The sequence below is a fragment of the Wickerhamomyces ciferrii genome, contig 00049 (assembly GCF_000313485.1).
Source record: "Wickerhamomyces ciferrii WGS project CAIF00000000 data, strain NRRL Y-1031 F-60-10, contig 00049, whole genome shotgun sequence".
NCBI lineage: Eukaryota > Fungi > Ascomycota > Saccharomycetes > Phaffomycetales > Wickerhamomycetaceae > Hansenula > Hansenula ciferrii.
The window spans coordinates 79121-96739 of NW_011887691.1; the positions used below are offsets into that span (position 1 = coordinate 79121).

The following is a 17619-nucleotide window of genomic DNA, read 5'->3' on the forward strand; positions in this document are numbered from 1 at the left end:
TTTTACATACTATCAAGATAGTTTTATTTAACTGCAATTTGATAATCACTTGCATCTGCACAACCATAATCACTTACATCACTTTCATAATCTTCTTCATCACTTTCATTATGATTATTTTTATTTGAATTTGATGAAGTTGAACTATGATTTGAACTACTATTTGAATTACTAACTTGATTAATATCTTTTATAAAATCATTTGTTAAATTTGAAAAAGCATTAATTGATTTTGACCAATTTTCTTGGAAATCTTTTTGAATTGTTTTAAAATTTAAATTTGATTTATTATTTGTTAATTGTTGAATTGAAATTTTTTTCTTTAATGATGCAAAATTTTGACTTTGTTGATTTGCTGTAGCTTCAAAACTTGATTCAATACTTGCCTTGATTGCACTTAATGATTGTTTTGATCTTAAACCAGGTGATGGTTGTCTAAACTGTTGTTGTTGTTGTTGTGGTTGATGTGATAATGGTTCATGGGTATTAATTAAAGATCTTGTTGGTGATGATCTTCTTGATGGAGTTAAAGCAGGTGGTAAAGTTGAAACATTTGTTCTATTACATTTTTTTTCAATTTCCCAAAGTTCTTTTTCAGATTGTGATAATTGTTTTTTCAATAATTCCATATTTGATTTTAATTCTAAAACTTCTCTTTGTTTTGTTGCTAATTCAAGCATTATATTTTCATTAATCATACCTAAATTATTAGTTTTTGAAGGACTAATATTAGATCTTGCTGGTTTTGTTGGTGAAAAAGGTGGATCTAAAGAAGATCTTTTTGGTGATATCATAGAGCCAGTTAATTTCAACCCATTTTTATGATTATTTGTTGTTGGTGAAGATAAATTTTCATTATTAACAGCTTTTTGTTCTAATGATTGGAAATTTTTAATAGATTCTTCTCTTTGTTGAGCCTTTTGAGATAAATTAAACTTAACAAGACCAGTTGATTCACTAATGATTCTTTGTCTTCTTGGTGAAGCATCAATTTTACCATTGATTGGTGATCTAATTGGTTTTTGATTCTCTATATTATCCAAGACCATTGTATAATTATATTGTACTGTTTGTTTGAGTGAAGATATTTGAAAGTGTATTAGTAGATTCACAGTTTAATTTTCTAATTTTAAAAGCACTTTCTTCATTACTGCTTCAAACAATCGAAAAGACCTAGACTTCTCAAAGTTTTCTCCTATAAAAATAAATTTAACCGGTATAAATTCAATTACTATTCCTAAACAGGGAAAAGGTAAATACAATGAGATTAGATAAGCATATGGTGATTAAGTAATCACCGTCTTCGCGACTGTCGCGAATTAGTTCATTTTTAGTTGTTTTAATTAAAGGACGTATAAACAAAAAGATTAACATGAATTGATGTCAGATATCAAGATCTCAATATATATAAATCAAGTTTAATATGGAATCAATTCAATTCTTAATTGATAAGCTCAACAGAGAAGATGGTGAAGGATTAGCAGAGGGATTAAAAGACTATCCAAATTCTATAAATGTTGGAAATTTAAGTTTAGATATAATTGAAAAAGATTCAAGTTTAACAATTGAAATTGGAAATATCCTGAAAGATTATATTAGATTAAATAAAGCATTAAATTCACCTGATAAAACAGAAAAGTTCTATACATCAAATGATTTATTAAAAAATTTAAATAGATTTGCTGAACAAAAAACTGTTTGGATTGTTAAATCATTAATGGTTATAACTAAAAATCTTATAAATTATGCAATTGAAGCTGATGATTATATTGAAAAAAATCCAACTATAGTTTTAGAAAGTAATCATTTTTCAGGAAATCAACAAGATGAATCATGTTTAATCATTGCAGCAAGAACTATTCATAATTCTTATAAATTATGTTTAAATGATCGTAATGAAGATTTATTACAATCAAGAAGACAATGTATTTATTATTTTGTTGGACAAGAATTAAAAATTTATCATAAATTAAATAATAAAGATATGGCAAAAAATATGGAAAAAGTTTTCAAATCAAAAGAAGATGAATTACCAAGTTTATCATCAATTCCAAAATCTCATGCAATAACTTATTTATATTATAGTGGTGCATTATCATGTGGAGATGGGAATTTTAAAAATGCATATTTTAAATTTAAATATGCTTATCAATTATGTTCCAAGAAGGATATGAAACATAAAGAAAATATATTAGTTTATTTAATACCATTAAAATTTTTAATTACCAAGAAATATCCAAATTTAACAAAATTGAAAATGTTTCCTAAAAATTATGAAATTTATAATAAAATTTTTACAAGTTTAATTAATGGAGATTTGAAAACTTTTGAAAAATATTTTGAATTATATGAAAATTTCTTCTTAAAGAAAAATTTATATTTGGTTATTGAAAATTTAACAAATTTTATATTATTAAAATTATTTAAAACAATTTATAAATCAAATAATTTATCATCACATTTATCTATAATTACAATAACAAGAGGTTTAGAATTTTCAAAATATCATACAAATAATTCAGAATTAGAAAGATCTTCAAATATGATTGGAATATTAAATCAAGATGAAACTGAATGTATAATTGCAAATTTAATTTATCAAGGTTATATAAAAGGTTATTTATCTCATACAAATGGAGTTTTAGTATTGAGTAAAAAAGATCCATTCCCAAAACAAGTTAAATTACATGATGATATGGAATAGAAGAAGGTGACTATCTGGAGATCAAGGAGAATAAGAAGTAATGAAAGAAAAGAATATATATATAGCTTATATAGAAAATTGCATGTGTTATAATTTATAGTTTCCTAATTGGGAAGTCAAGCGTCAAACGGTGTAATTTGTCAATCTATATAGAATTGATCTATAAACTAAACGAATTAGACGATATCTAGATATGAATTAGTTGACTCATGACTCTTCTAGAATGATCTAACATAAATCATATAATAGTGTTATAGCCTATAGTACAAAAGTAAATTGATGAACAGGTGCTTAACGATGAGCAGGTGTCAAACATTTGATGCAATTAATCCAAATGATCAACACGTCAAAGGGACCATGATGTATAGTCCATCAGTCAAGTCACAACTTACAAGTGATGATGATTTAGTTAACTACTTAGTACTTGAATTAAGCATAGTTAATGGTTAGTTATTGGCTATATTCAATAATTGTTAATCACGATGTACAATACGTACAACGTACAACTACCAGTGTTTCAATTGTGAAAGTATAAACGAATTGAGGTCTTTGCTAATGGGATTAAGAACAATAGGTTGAAAGGGAATGGCATTGGTGAACTAGTGAACCCGTTACTTAACGATGGTATCCTAATTACGCCATTGTTGTTTAGTATTAGTGTAACCCGGGATGGCTTGATGGAATAGTCAATAGCCGGTACTGTCTACTGTCTATATCCCCCACGTATGTCCCACCAAAGTCTTCAACCGATAACCGTTAAATCTCATACAAAGCCCCTATTAAACACATGGTCTTATCTTTGCCTAAGTCTCTGCCTAAGTGTCTCTGCCTATCCTGCCTAGCTCCCTGACTAGTCTGCCTGGCTCTCTGCTGACATCATGGTCACTCAATCTGGGGTGCGTCAAAATGACTATGAAAATGACCATTTTGATCACAAAAATTAATGACTATTAAAAATTTTTAATTTTAAACCCGAATTACAAAAATGACCAATTCTTTGATTTGAAATCATATACATCAGATACTCAACTATATAAAGAGTCTTAATATCCCTGTTTAAAGTAATTGTAGTCTATCTTTACTAAATCATCTTATAACAAGAACGAAAACTACAACAACTACTACAACAACAACACATATACTACAATGGCTGCTCAACAATTCTTAGTCTTATCATCAGATATCTCAAAACCATTTGTTATTCCAAATGTTTCACCAACTAGTGCTACTACAACTCCAAACTCTTCAAGAGCTTCAAGTGTTGTTAGTGTTGATAGTAAACGTCCATCAGTATTGTTATAATCATATAAACATATAACATACATACAACATTATTTCATTTCATTAGGTTATTGCATTTTTGATTTTCTTTATTAGTTATAGGTACTAAATGTACACAGAAGTTACACAGAAGTTACAAATCTTGGTTTATACTAGAGTTATGATGGTCATTAAAGCTTATATATTACTCTAGCTGGTTATAGATCAAGTGGATATTAGGTTTAAAGGGGTTTAAGTCTTTAGAAATATATTGAAGTTTACAGGTTTTTAATATTATTGTAGAATTATCTTTGTATATACATGTATTTAATCATCCATTAGATCCATCGGGATTAAAAAAATGGATAAAATTCATTATATTTTTTTGTATAATAACTTGTACCTAATAAACCTAAAACTGTTAAAACAATTGGAACAGGTTTACTAAATTTAACTGGAATACCTCTTGCAATACCAGCAGCTAATAATAATGATGAAGAACCTAAAGCTAATTCTAAACCATAATCAGCATTATTTTTCAATAAATATCCTGCTGTACCGAATGCAGTGGCAAATGTTAAACCTGCAACTAATGAAGGAATTGATCTTTTTTTACTAAACATTTAATTAGTATTTTGGATCTTGGTGTTTAGTGTTTAGTGTTTTATACTTACGCAAAACCAGCTGCTCCACCGATAAAGACTAAACCTGCTAATGTAAAACTTGGATGTTCCTATGATATTGTTAGTATGAATGTCATTGGTATATAATGATTACTATATACTAACCATTATATATATTAATTGATGAATAAAGTAACTTATATAAACTACCTCAATATTAACGGAACGGTGATAAAATCATACAATTTCTTTAACGATCTATGAAAAACTGTGGTAAAGTTGATGGTGTTTGGATGTGAAGATTGACACCCATTCGAATCCTGATACTCTTCTTTTTTAATTTTGTTCCAATTCTCTTGCATTCTAGATTTTGAGGCTACAAGTAAAAGTATGAAAATTGTATCAGATAAATAGAATGCATTACAAGTACAATTTATTAAGGAGAAGTTCGTAGTACATCAATAGACTCTTACTCATAACTAGATCCTTCATATCTCATATACTAATAATAATAACACTATACAATACAATAAAACACAACATAATAATATGATAATATAATGTTTGAACCAACAACACCCTTAATAAATAATGATTCATTTAATCAACAACAACAAAATTTTCAAAATTCTCCAAATAAATCCAAGATTCAAAATAAATTATTAAATTTAAAATTAAAAAGAATAAATGAATTAAATAATAGATTAAAAGATACTTTAACAAAAGATCGTATTTATGCTTCAAATGCTTCTTATTCAATTATTGATTATACTCAATCAACAAAAGATTTTACATTACCAGAAATTTGGGGTAATTTACAACCAGGTGAAAATCCTTTTAGAAATAATAAATTTCAACAATTAAAAAATCCAAATAGTAATGGTGGTAATCAAGATGGTTGTTGTACTATAATGTAATGACATATCAAAAGAATTTAATGACAATTAAAATAAAGGCCCTTGTATATTAATGAATAATAGAATAAAAATAATGAAAATACATAATTGTAGTCGAGCTCACCCTCCTGATTGTTTACCTTCTTTTTCTATTTCAAATGCTTCTTTTTTAGCATTTTCTTCATCTTCACCACATCCACAATCATAATCTTCAATAATATGTGCACAATCATATAAAGGTTTATTTAACCTTTTATTAACTTTATTATGAATATCACAACCCCAAACAGATGCAATAGATCTTGAAGAAGTTTGTGGAGGGAATTCATCTAATAATTTATTAAAATGTTGTGCACAATCACCACATGGATAAATTTTGGCAAATAATTGAATAAATTGATCAAGAGTTTCTCGTTCATTTTCTGTTGGTGTTACGGGGTAACGTGCTAATATTGTATGAAATAATTTCCATGATGATCTTCCTAATTCTGCTTTGATTGTTTCATTTGCCATTTTGGGCATGAATGGTGTATTTACTATTTCTTTATCATCTTTAATTAATTCATTTGATTTTGTTGATGGTGCTATTGGTTTTGGTTCTGATAAGGAAGAAGTTGAAGATAAAGAATAGTATAAAGTGAAGAGTATTATCACACTTATGATGACACTGACCACTGGATTTCTGACAATCTTCATGGTTTTTTAGTTCTTGATCGTTTATTTGGTTTCGTTGATGTTGATGAATTTGTTTCCATCTGTCAAAAATATCGTTTGATAAAATTAAAAGGTGCAAAAAACGAAAAATAAATCAATACGAAAACTCATCAAATCAACCATCAACAACATCAACAATCACATCAACAAAAGCACAATGAGCCAGGACAAGTTCACTGTTCCTCAGAATAAACCATCCTCAAAGAAACCAACAGACAGGGCTCCAACACAATCACCAACAGTAGCATTGGCATCAAATGGTACAATCAGTTCAAGAACTCCAGGTGGAATCAATACTGTTCATATAAATGCTGCAAGAGAAATGTTTGCCAGTACTGCAAGAGCTAGACAACCTCCTTCCTCAGTGGCAACAAATCCAAATTATATACCCAATGCTTCAAATATTATCAAAAGACAACCATTTGATTTTAATGCAATTGAACCTCCTGTGGAAACTACAGGTACTCAATTACCATCAACATCATCAACATTTACAAAACCTGAGATTCAAGTTCCTGCTAAAAATCATGATAAATCACAATGTACCAATCCACAATGTGCTCATTGCGGTAGAGTTATTATACCTTCACCAGTTGCTTCATTCCCACTTGTAGAAACTCCATCAATTTCAATTAATGATTGGGAAATTTATACAACTAAAAAACCAATTTTAAATGCTGAAGAAATTGATATGGAAGAATCAAGATTAGGTATACCTGTCCCGGAAATGATTTTTGGTCATAATAAAATTGAAATTAAGAATCAATTGAAAAATTTTAATATAAGTTTTAATACTCCAGATGCTTTATCATTAGTTGATACTACGGGTGAAAATTTAATTCAAGTTTCTTATTCAAAAGAATGGTTTAGTACAAGAGAAACTGGGACTAATGATATCAAAGGAATTGTTAAACCATTTGATTGGACTTATACAACAAATTATAAAGGTTCTTTTACAAATGATTCAATTAAATTAATTGAAAATTCTGAATTTCAAATTCCATTAGATAAATTGAAAAAACCTGATCCAATTTTATTTTTCGATGATATGGTTTTATATGAAGATGAATTAGGTGATAATGGTATAAGTATCCTAAGTTGTAAAATTAGAGTTATGCCAGAAAGATTATTATTATTAACAAGATTTTTCTTAAGAGTTGATAATGTTATATTTAGAATTAGAGATACAAGAATTTATATTGATTTTAATGAAAATTTAATTATAAGAGAATATAAAGAACAAGAAGCTTCATATCAAGATATAATAAGGAAAGTTAGTCCATTAGCTGGTGATCCAAGGTCTTTCCTTAGAGATCAAAATTGGATTGCTTCAAAATTACCAGTTGTTAAAGTTGTTGTTGATAGTGCTAAATTGTGATGAATTATAGTATATATAAATATATATTAAGTAATGTACACCTGGATTAATTAAATTTCATGTAAATGTTGAAATAATTCTTTCACCTGCAAATAAATCTTCTTTATTTGTTCCCTTCGTTGATATAATTTTTTGTAATCTTGAATTACTCAACTTGAATAAAGATTCATAATCAATTTTAACATTTTTTAATGGTTTTTGATTATTCAATTTCTTAAATTCCCCAGTGGTGATTAAAATTCCTGACCAACCTCTAATAAAATTTGATGATAATTCAATACTTCTTAAAAAATGTTTTAAACTTGATTCTAATTTTTCTAAATCTCCATTTTTTTTATATATAATATTTTCTAATTCTCCGATACGTGCAAATATATTATAAGCAAATGGGAAAACTAATAAAATTTCTTGTAATGCAAAAACAGCTTTTTCATAATGTCCAATATCAACATAAGTTTCACTTAGTTCAAACCATACTTCGGTATCAAGTGGTGATACATTTAAATATCCAATTAAAGATTTAATATAATCTTGCTTTGTAGCTTTAGATTTCCCCAATGCGATTCTCTTCTTAAGACAAACTAATTCATCTGATTTTCTTTTACTTAAATATTCAATTGCAACTTTTTCACCCGCAGTAGCTTCAAGATATGTAGCTTTTAATATAGCAGTTCTTTGACTATCACCATCACCAAATTTATCCATAATTCTATCTAGACAAGTTTTAGCTTCATGATCTTTATTTGATAATAATGATAAATAGAATTGTAATTCTAATAAATCATAATATTTTATAGAATCTATTGAATTTATATTTGATCTAAGATAATTTATTAATAATAAATATGTTGATGATATTTGTTCTGGTGTAAATGTTGTATATAATCCATATTTATGAATTGATAATAATTTTTCCTCAGCTGACATCTTGTGATTGTGGTAATTTCAATATTAATCTGGATATGATTGAATAAACAGTTGAAGTTCAATTAAAGTGATTCTAAATAGATCAAGTTGATATTTGATATTTTGATTTCCCGTATAAGTAAGTATAAATTAAATCTTGAAATCTAAGTCGGAATTCAAAATTTACGTGAAAATCACGCTTCATGAAATTTCAAAGTCGGAACTCGTTTTTCACAAAAAAAGATCGAAAACTTTTCAAAAGATGATGCTTATAACTAAAAAAAGATTACGATACTTTTTGAATCATCAATATTTGGAGATTTTAATTAGGAAATTGGTTACAATTGAATCTTAATCTATATTTATCAAAGTCAGATATATCAACTTTATTCAAAATCTTTGATTTAGGCTATAAATAATATCATTTGTATTTCAATTCTATTAAATTCGGAGTACAAGTTGTCATTTCCATTGCCTCATTTAATATAATATTTAAAAATCAAAAGAATTAGTTCAATAAGCTTTACCATTTGAGAAAGCATCTTTATGAATTATTTTTTTGTCAAAATTTTTGAAACAAACTCATTTCAAGCATTACCCAATAATTTAATATCATTATTGTGTCATAATATAAGGAATCGATCCTAATTAAATTAAGAAAGAAAGAAATAAAGAAAAAAATAAATCAATATGTCATTCATCAATATTTGTCGTGAAAATACCGATCCATTTTATCGTTATAAAATGCCTCCTATCCAAGCTAAAGTTGAAGGTCGTGGTAATGGTATTAAAACTGCAATTCCTAATTTAAGTGAAGTTGCTCGTGCTTTAGGTAGACCACCATCATATTTAATTAAATATTTTGGTTTTGAATTAGGTGCTCAAACTTCTATTAATGAATCAACTGATCGTTATTTAGTTAATGGTGTTCATGATCAACCAAAATTGCAAGATTCTTTAGATGGATTCATTAATAAATTTGTCTTGTGTGGTTCTTGTAAAAATCCAGAAACTGTTATTATTATTACAAAAGATGGTAATTTAATTAGAGATTGTAAAGCTTGTGGTCAAAGAACTTCAATTGATCCACGTTCTAAATTAGCAACATATATTGAAAAAAATCCACCTGAATCTGCTAAAGGTTCTGGTAAAAAGAAAAAATCTGCTACTGCTTCTGCTAATGTTGTTGGTGGTGGTATGTCAATTTCTGATATTGCTTCTGGTAATAAAAAAACCACTGAACCAAAAGAAGATGAAGGTGAAAATTCAGATGATGATGCTTTAACTAGAAAAATTAATGCTGAAGCTTCAGCTTTACCAACTGCTCAACCAATTGATGATGATGATTGGGCAGTTGATGTTTCAGAAGAAGCTGTTCGTAAAAGAGCTTTAGAATTAGAAGCTTTAAATTTGGAAAATGGTGGTGATTCCGCTTTTGATCAATTTGGTGAATGGTTATTAGAATTTGGTGAAGATAAAGATGAATTACCAAATGATGTTGAAATTTATAAAAAAGCTCTTGAATTAGAAATTCATGAAGATGTTAATACTGTTCAAGTTTTAGCTCAAACTTTATTTGATGAAGAAATTGTTCAACAAATTGCTCAACATAAAGGTTTATTAACCAAAATCATCACTACACCAAAACATGAAAAAGCTTTCTTAGGTGGATTAGAAAGATTTTTAGGTAAAGATAAACCAGAATTATTATCACAAATTTCTAAAATTTTATTACAAGTTTATGAAAATGATATTGTTGATGAAGAAACTATTAAAGATTGGGGTTCAAAAGTTTCAAAAAAATATGTTTCAAAAGAAATTTCTAAAAAAGTTAAAAAAGCTGCTAAACCTTTCATTGAATGGTTAAATCAAGCTGATGAAGAATCAAGTGATGAAGAAAGTGATTAGATTTAGTTCAACAATAAAATCTCATATAAATAATTAGCTATATATATTTAATACAATTTTTGATTTCTAGAATAAAACTTAATCTACGATGTAATAAATGACTTATATATAACATACATTAAATTTATGAAACCCCTTTAAGTGTAAAACCAAACAAAAAAACCATGGCCAATGTAAAATATAATGAGAAAGAAAACCAAACAAATGTATTATATAACAGTATATATGATCATGAAGAGAGAAAAGCATGCAGAATGATGATTTATTTAAAAAAAAAACAGAATATAAAGATGTGGTCAATTAATAACCATTAACAGCTTTCTTCTGTTGTTTTTTTTTATCTTTTTTATTACCTTTATTATGTTTTTTATTTGAACCACCATTTGCAAGTTTATGGAAAGGTGTTGACATATTACCTTTAACACTATTCATATTGAAAAATTCACGATCTAAATCATCAGTTGCATTGAAAATTGCAGCTTGTTTACCACCATAATTTGCAGTTCTTGATTCTTTATTATCATCACCTCCAATATGAGAAGAAAATGATAATTTTGATAAATCTTCAGCTAAATTGAAATTTTTTAAACCTTTTGAATTAACAGCATTTAAAATTTGTTCTCTTCTATTTTCTGTTAAAGAATCTAATGTATATAATTCTTTATTAAATTCCAATTTTTCTTCATGAGTTAATGGTGTATTATCAGAATTTGGAGGTGGATGAACATAAGGTAATTTACCATTAACATAATCTTTTAAAATATATCTAGCAGCTCTTGGTTCATCTGCACTACCAAAACCTTGAGTCATATAACCTCTAGCTCTAGCATAAGCAGTTAATAATTCTTGAGAAGTTGGAGTACCATCACCACCATCATTTTCAGATTTTGTAGGTATAGCAATACCATAAACAGCTTCTAAGAAATATTTTGGAATTCTTTGAGCAACTAATTGAGATGGACCAGTATATTCTCTTAATTGATCAATTGGTAAAACACCACAACAAACTAATTCACCATTTGTATATGCAAAATTTGGGAAAACTAAACCAGGACAATCACAAAGTAAAACTTGATCAGATAAATGAATAGTTTGAAAATGTTTAGTTTTACCTGGAGTTGATGAAACTGAAACTTTTTTAGATCCAATAAGTGCATTAATTGTAGAAGATTTACCAACATTTGGATAACCAACTAAACCAATTTGTAATATTGGTTCTTTACCATTTGGTGGGATGGTTAAAGGTTCTGGAGCTTCTCTCATGAATAATTCTTCTAATTCTTCTATACCAATGATTCTTGTAGCATCATCTAAATCTGGTACACTTTGTGTTATTTCAGGTTTATAATCAGGTTGTTCTTGTTGTTCTAATAATTGATTAGCTTCATAAGCACTGAAAAATGTAAAATTGATATTATTTCTTTTAAAATGAGAAGCCCATGCACGTCTTTGCTTTGGAGTTAATAAATCAGCTTTATTAACTAATAATAAATTTTTCTTTCTTGAATCAACTTCTGTAACATAATTTGCTAAATCTGGTGATCTAAAAATTAATGGATTTCTTGCATCAACAATTTGTACAACTAAATCTGATCTTTCTACAACTCTCCATAATTGTCTCCAAACTTCTAAATTTCTTTCAAAAGGAGTTAAAAGTAAATCGTTATTTTCTTGTAATCTAGCAAGATCTCTTCTCCATTCTAAAAATGCTTCTTTTTCTTGTCTATCTAATTGAAATCTTGTCATAGATTCATCCCATTTTGGTCTTCTTGGAACTTTTAAACTATTTTCATTAGCATCATGTAATGCACTTTTTTTCTTTTCTTCATCATTTGTTAATAAATATGGATTTTTTGAAGGATCAACTTTAATAATTGTAACTTGATTATTTTTATCAGCAGTGAAATCAGTATCAGCTAATTCAGCAGTATTTAAAAATTCATCTAATGCATTTTCTTGTGTAACAGATCTTAATTTAACCCAACTATCTTCATGTTTATCAGTAGTAAATCTCATTTCACCATCAGGTAAATATTCCACTCTATTTTCTTTAGCTCTAACATTAGCAATTGATCTACCTAACCCAATAGTGTTTTTATTCTTATGAGGGATTGGTTTTGGCCCTTTTGGGACCTTGAATTTCTTTGGTGCTTCATGGAAACCCATCTTAATAGTAATATATCTTTAATTAATTAACTAAAAGAATTCAAATTATTTGCCATTATAAATACAAAGAGAGTTTTGTTTATACACAATAATTTTTTTTCACTTATCAAAATATAATTCGCGGGTGGTTATGTAATCAGATGCGATGAGGTGACCCGGTCGTTGAAATATTAAGTATGAGCGCGGTTAATTTAAGACGTATATGGATAATTGAATATGACACCAAATTTGAATTTCAATTGAATAATCAACAAGTTTGGTGGAGTATTTGGTGAAGTTTAGTGAGATGGTTGTGCTTGTACAGATGATTGATCTTGATTCAAGTGAGTATGGATGGTCATTATTAGTACTTATTTTTGGATATTAACAATGTTGAAGAATCAAGAGAAGAAGATGATCCTGAAAATATATTTATACATATTGAAGCTAAAGAAGATTCAATTGATGAAATTTTGAACAAAGAAAATGGTGTTGAATTAGATGTCAAAATAACAGATGGTATTGAAAGTTTCAGGGCTACATTGAACAAAAAGAAGATTAATGAAGGTAATGGTGATGGTAAGAATCAAAATGATTCTGAATGGTATAATTTATTCTTACAAGCTTTATTTGAATCAATCCCCATTAAATTAAATGATTCAATTGAATTTATTGGTAAAAAAATTCAAAATGATGATGGGAATAGTGCGATTGAACTTGAATTGAAAACAAAGATTTCGGGATCAATAAATAAGACATTAGGTACTGTTAAAATTGATCATTTTAATCCTGGTGATGATTTTTCATATGCTGATTGTCTTTTCCAATGGTGTAAAATTATGAGTGATACTAGTAAAAGTAGACAACAGGCTAGATTGAAAGAACAAGAAAAAAATCAAGATTTAATAAAACAAAATGAACAAATAATCAAATTCAAAAAGCAATTAGTTGATGATTCCAAAAGGAAAGATACATATACTTTGAAAGTTATGACAAGATTGTTGAATGAAAAGAAAGATCATTATCAAAAACTTTTAGAAGGTAAAATTCAAGATGAAGCTGATGATTTTAATGTAATTGCTATAAAAACAATTAAAGATGATTTAGCTAAAGAAGAAGAAATAATTAATAAACCAAAGACGAAAAGATATAAAAAGAATCCACAAACTTCAAAACCTGTCAAAAAATTAAATTTAAGAAATAGGAATACTAAAAAGGAAGAAGAAAAAGATGAAGATGGTGATGAATTTATACCAGATTCAAATGATGAGGATCAAAAGGAGGAGCATCAAGTTAAAGAAGAGAATAATATTAAAGGTAGTGGACCAGACGTTAAAGCTGAAGATCAATCAGATGATTATACAAAGATTAAAAAGGAAGAATCTTCAGAAGTAGCGGAAATACCCAAAGCTAGTAAAGCAAAATCTGAAAAATCTATTCATTTCAAGTTTAAGAATGATAAAGAAGAGGATGATAATAAAGATGATGATGATGATGATGATGATCAAGATAATGAAAAACCAAAAGAAGATAATGATGATACGGAGACTGAAGAAGATGCAACAGAAGATGATGAAGTCAATGATGATGATAAAGATGTTGAAATGAATAATGATACAGAAGAAGATAATGGAACAGTAACTGATACAGAATCAGATGATGATGAGTGATTATGATGTATCATACTGGCTTACTACAAAGTACAACTAGATTGATGCGACAGAAGATGTTATTGTCAATATGTCTGACAATGAAACAGATTTTATGAATCAAGAACAAGATCCAATGATTCAAGATTTAAAGCACATTCAGACTTTAGACATGATATATCATACAAGATGACAAGTTATAGCTAACTTTTAGATGGTAGTGTGCCTGTGACTAATATTTCCAAGTCTAGATAATGCCTTTTTAATGTGCTCAATTAACGATAAGTTTATAACCCCAATTTGTCATATGTAGTCAATAATCGAATTTGGGAACCGATTTACCATTTACCCCTGGCTAATTTAGACCGTTCTGCCTAAGTAGGCTGTCCTGTAGGCAGAGATAGTGAACACCTTGTTCCCTGTTCCCTATCCCTTGTCCAGCTAATCCTCCAGCCCACCCTCCATGCTCCAGGCTCCAGCTAATTCTGTTCTGTCTAGATCAAACTCCCCCTTGCAGAGGCCACCAGAAGTTAAAAAAATCAAGGGCAGTGTGAAAATTAGATCGACACATTCTCGAAGACACAATTTGTGGATTCCCGATGGAACTTGGAACAGACCTTTAGGAACACATAACTGGATCTATCATAACACACCGTGGTAAGCTAGTACACAACCCTTCTCAATTGACATAGCCCTAGTATTCCTTCTCCTTCTGCCTGTCTGCCTAGGTCTATTCATTCTCTCAAAGGACTGTTTTAAATTTAGTGAGATCTGCGTGCACCAACCACCTTCTGAAAAGCGAAAATTTGTTCAGTTCAAAAAAAAAATTACAACGTTTTAAAATTCAAAATAAATTTGAGATTTAGCGCTGATTGTTTGATTCAATCTTTTACTTAAAAACAACTTCAACAGCTAAACACTTTCTTTCGCTTTAATCAAAACTCCCTACAAACACACACACAGGCACTCTTTCACACCAAAGCGCTCTGCAGCCCATCCTCCTCAACAACAATCCACATTCTCACAAATCACACACTTCGCTTCGTTAATTCGCTTCATTTTTTTTTGTCTTTTGTTAACAGCCTCTTTCAATTAAAGAAAAAATAACAGTTGAATCTTAAAAGCAAAGGGAAAACAACTCAAAAAAAACACAGAGAATATTCACAGAATTCAAAGAAATCACATTCAATTTCTCATTCAGTTCATTTCAATTTCCAATCACTTTTCAGTTCATTTCAAAAAGCTTACAATTAATTTTCATTTTCTTTCATTCTCCAACTTAAATTTTTTAGATCTAAAAAAATCTTTACGTCCCGCGCGATACAGCTATAATATTAAATTATTACATCAAAAAGAAAAAATATAGATTATCAATTATTTTCAGTCATATTCAATCATGCAATCTGTTCAATATACTCCTTATGACTTACCATATACCCCTCTAGTCGCTCAACATTTAGTTGTCAATTCACCTCATGTTAATAATCAATTTGCAAGATTTCAACCTCAAGATTATCATCAATATGCAGATTCTGAAAATTTAGAATATTTAAATGCTAATGGTGGTGCTCCAGGTTATCAAATCATTTCTAATGGTATCAATGGTGCTCCAGTTGGTGTTCCAGGTGGTCAATCTTACCAAGATTATGATTCATATAATCAAATTCCAAATCATATTGCATTTAATGATAATACCGGTGGAATTTCTTCAGGTCAATTAGGTCCAAATGGAATCAATGGTTACAATGGATATCCAAATAATATTAACGGTGGCTCAGCACAATCTAGTGGTCCTAATGGTGCACCAATTGGTGTCAATGGTATGGGTCTTTCAAGTAGTGGAAATATAGATCAAGGTGAATTTTATATGGATGGTCAATTTAATGATTCAAATGGTAATTTACAATCACAATTTAGTGGTGAGTCAAATAATGGTGCTGGTGCAAATGGTGATTATCAAAATCCTTTAGGTTCAAACCCTGCAACTGCTGCTTTACAAGGTCATCCTTTAGCTCAAAATGTTGATGTAGCACCAAGTAGAACTGTTTATTTAGGTAATGTTCCAAGTGATATTACACCAAAAGAATTATTAGATCATGTTAGAAGTGGTATTATTGAAAATGTTCGTTTACTTTCAGATAAAATGTGTGCATTCATTTCATTTTTAGATAAATCGAGTGCTTTATTATTCCATTCAGATGCTATTTTGAAAAGACTTACAATTAAAGATAATGATATTAAAATTGGTTGGGGTAAAAATGTTCCTTTAAGTTCTGTTGTTTTAAATTCAATTCAAAGAGATGGTGCAACAAGAAATGTTTATATTGGTAATTTACCAAAAACTATAACTGAAGAACAATTAATCAATGATTTAAATGAATATGGTCAAATTGATACAATTAAAATTCTTGCTGATAAAGGTGTTGCATTCATTCATTTTTGTTCAATTTTAAGTGCTATTAAAGTTGTTACAAACTTAAGTTTAAAAAATGAATTTTATGCTGATAAAAAAATCTTTTATGGTAAAGATAGATGTGCATTTATTACTAAAACTCAACAACATAATGCTGCTCAATATTTAGGCTTAGCACCAGGTATGGAACATTTAGTCACAAATGCTGATAGAGAATTCATTTCATCAACTTTATTACAACAATCTGCCGCTGCAGCTGCCATTGCAACTACTGCAGGTGGTGCAAATAATTTAGGTAATAGAACCGTTTATTTAGGTAATTTACCAAAAGATATTAAAATTGAAGAAATTTGTAATGTTGTTAGAGGTGGTCTTTTACAAAATGTTAAATATTTACAAGATCGTCATGTTTGTTTTATTACATTTATTGATCCAATTGCTGCTGCTCAATTTTTTGCAATGTCACAATTACATGGTTTAACTATACATAATAAAAGAATTAAAATTGGCTGGGGTAAACATTCTGGTCCATTATCAAATGCTTTAACCCTTGCAGTTAGTTCTGGTGCTTCAAGAAATATTTATATTGGTAATATTGATGTTAATAATCCAAAATTTTCAAAAGAACAATTAAGAGAAAGATTTTTAGAATTTGGTGAAATTGAACAAATTAATTATCTTCTAGAAAAAAATTGTGTCTTTGTTAATTTTACAAATATTTCTCATGCAATTTTAGCAATTGATAAAATTAAAATTGATGAAGATTTTAAAAATTTAAAAATTAATTTTGGTAAAGATAGATGTGGTAATATCCCACGTCAATTTGTTAATCAAAAATAAAATAAATAAATCAAATAATATCAATCCACATATTACAATATCCCCCAATTTAGCATCAAACTTTTTCAAAAAAAATTTGTACATTAGAATCAGATACCACCATATATTAATTTCAAATTGTTTTCAAACTTGTACATTAGAATCATTAAATATCACCATACATTTACATTTGTTTATAATTTT

At 28.3% G+C, this 17619-nt stretch overlaps 11 protein-coding genes across 11 annotated transcripts; 6 read left to right on the forward strand and 5 right to left on the reverse strand.

Annotated features, from left to right (window-relative positions):
• Positions 1-23: 23 nt before the first annotated feature.
• Positions 24-1049, reverse strand: ACF4 (Acf4p; the record flags this gene model as incomplete). Its single annotated transcript, XM_011277197.1, has 1 exon — positions 24-1049. The coding sequence occupies one exon, from the start codon at positions 1047-1049 to the stop codon at positions 24-26; it is 1026 nt and encodes a 341-aa protein (XP_011275499.1).
• A 374-nt stretch (positions 1050-1423) lies between these two features.
• Positions 1424-2704, forward strand: BN7_2140 (uncharacterized protein; the record flags this gene model as incomplete). Its single annotated transcript, XM_011277198.1, has 1 exon — positions 1424-2704. One exon carries the CDS (start codon positions 1424-1426, stop codon positions 2702-2704), a length of 1281 nt encoding a protein of 426 aa, XP_011275500.1.
• A 1154-nt stretch (positions 2705-3858) lies between these two features.
• Positions 3859-4587, reverse strand: TMH11 (Tmh11p; the record flags this gene model as incomplete). The annotated part of the gene is made up of 2 exons (XM_011277199.1): positions 3859-3956; positions 4368-4587. 2 exons carry the CDS (start codon positions 4585-4587, stop codon positions 3859-3861), a joined length of 318 nt encoding a protein of 105 aa, XP_011275501.1.
• A 560-nt stretch (positions 4588-5147) lies between these two features.
• STE18 (Ste18p) lies at positions 5148-5504 on the forward strand (the record flags this gene model as incomplete). The annotated part of the gene is made up of 1 exon (XM_011277200.1): positions 5148-5504. The coding sequence occupies one exon, from the start codon at positions 5148-5150 to the stop codon at positions 5502-5504; it is 357 nt and encodes a 118-aa protein (XP_011275502.1).
• Positions 5505-5603: 99 nt separating this feature from the next.
• ERV2 (flavin-linked sulfhydryl oxidase) lies at positions 5604-6179 on the reverse strand (the record flags this gene model as incomplete). Its single annotated transcript, XM_011277201.1, has 1 exon — positions 5604-6179. One exon carries the CDS (start codon positions 6177-6179, stop codon positions 5604-5606), a length of 576 nt encoding a protein of 191 aa, XP_011275503.1.
• A 175-nt stretch (positions 6180-6354) lies between these two features.
• Positions 6355-7575, forward strand: TIP41 (Tip41p; the record flags this gene model as incomplete). The annotated part of the gene is made up of 1 exon (XM_011277202.1): positions 6355-7575. One exon carries the CDS (start codon positions 6355-6357, stop codon positions 7573-7575), a length of 1221 nt encoding a protein of 406 aa, XP_011275504.1.
• Positions 7576-7632: 57 nt separating this feature from the next.
• On the reverse strand, positions 7633-8502 carry EMC2 (Emc2p; the record flags this gene model as incomplete). Its single annotated transcript, XM_011277203.1, has 1 exon — positions 7633-8502. One exon carries the CDS (start codon positions 8500-8502, stop codon positions 7633-7635), a length of 870 nt encoding a protein of 289 aa, XP_011275505.1.
• Positions 8503-9225: 723 nt separating this feature from the next.
• Positions 9226-10389, forward strand: TIF5 (translation initiation factor eIF5; the record flags this gene model as incomplete). The annotated part of the gene is made up of 1 exon (XM_011277204.1): positions 9226-10389. One exon carries the CDS (start codon positions 9226-9228, stop codon positions 10387-10389), a length of 1164 nt encoding a protein of 387 aa, XP_011275506.1.
• A 300-nt stretch (positions 10390-10689) lies between these two features.
• LSG1 (ribosome biogenesis GTPase LSG1) lies at positions 10690-12555 on the reverse strand (the record flags this gene model as incomplete). The annotated part of the gene is made up of 1 exon (XM_011277205.1): positions 10690-12555. The coding sequence occupies one exon, from the start codon at positions 12553-12555 to the stop codon at positions 10690-10692; it is 1866 nt and encodes a 621-aa protein (XP_011275507.1).
• A 176-nt stretch (positions 12556-12731) lies between these two features.
• BN7_2148 (Halomucin) lies at positions 12732-14204 on the forward strand (the record flags this gene model as incomplete). The annotated part of the gene is made up of 2 exons (XM_011277206.1): positions 12732-12819; positions 12934-14204. The coding sequence occupies 2 exons, from the start codon at positions 12732-12734 to the stop codon at positions 14202-14204; spliced, it is 1359 nt and encodes a 452-aa protein (XP_011275508.1).
• Positions 14205-15579: 1375 nt separating this feature from the next.
• Positions 15580-17436, forward strand: MRN1 (Mrn1p; the record flags this gene model as incomplete). The annotated part of the gene is made up of 1 exon (XM_011277207.1): positions 15580-17436. The coding sequence occupies one exon, from the start codon at positions 15580-15582 to the stop codon at positions 17434-17436; it is 1857 nt and encodes a 618-aa protein (XP_011275509.1).
• Positions 17437-17619: the final 183 nt, after the last annotated feature.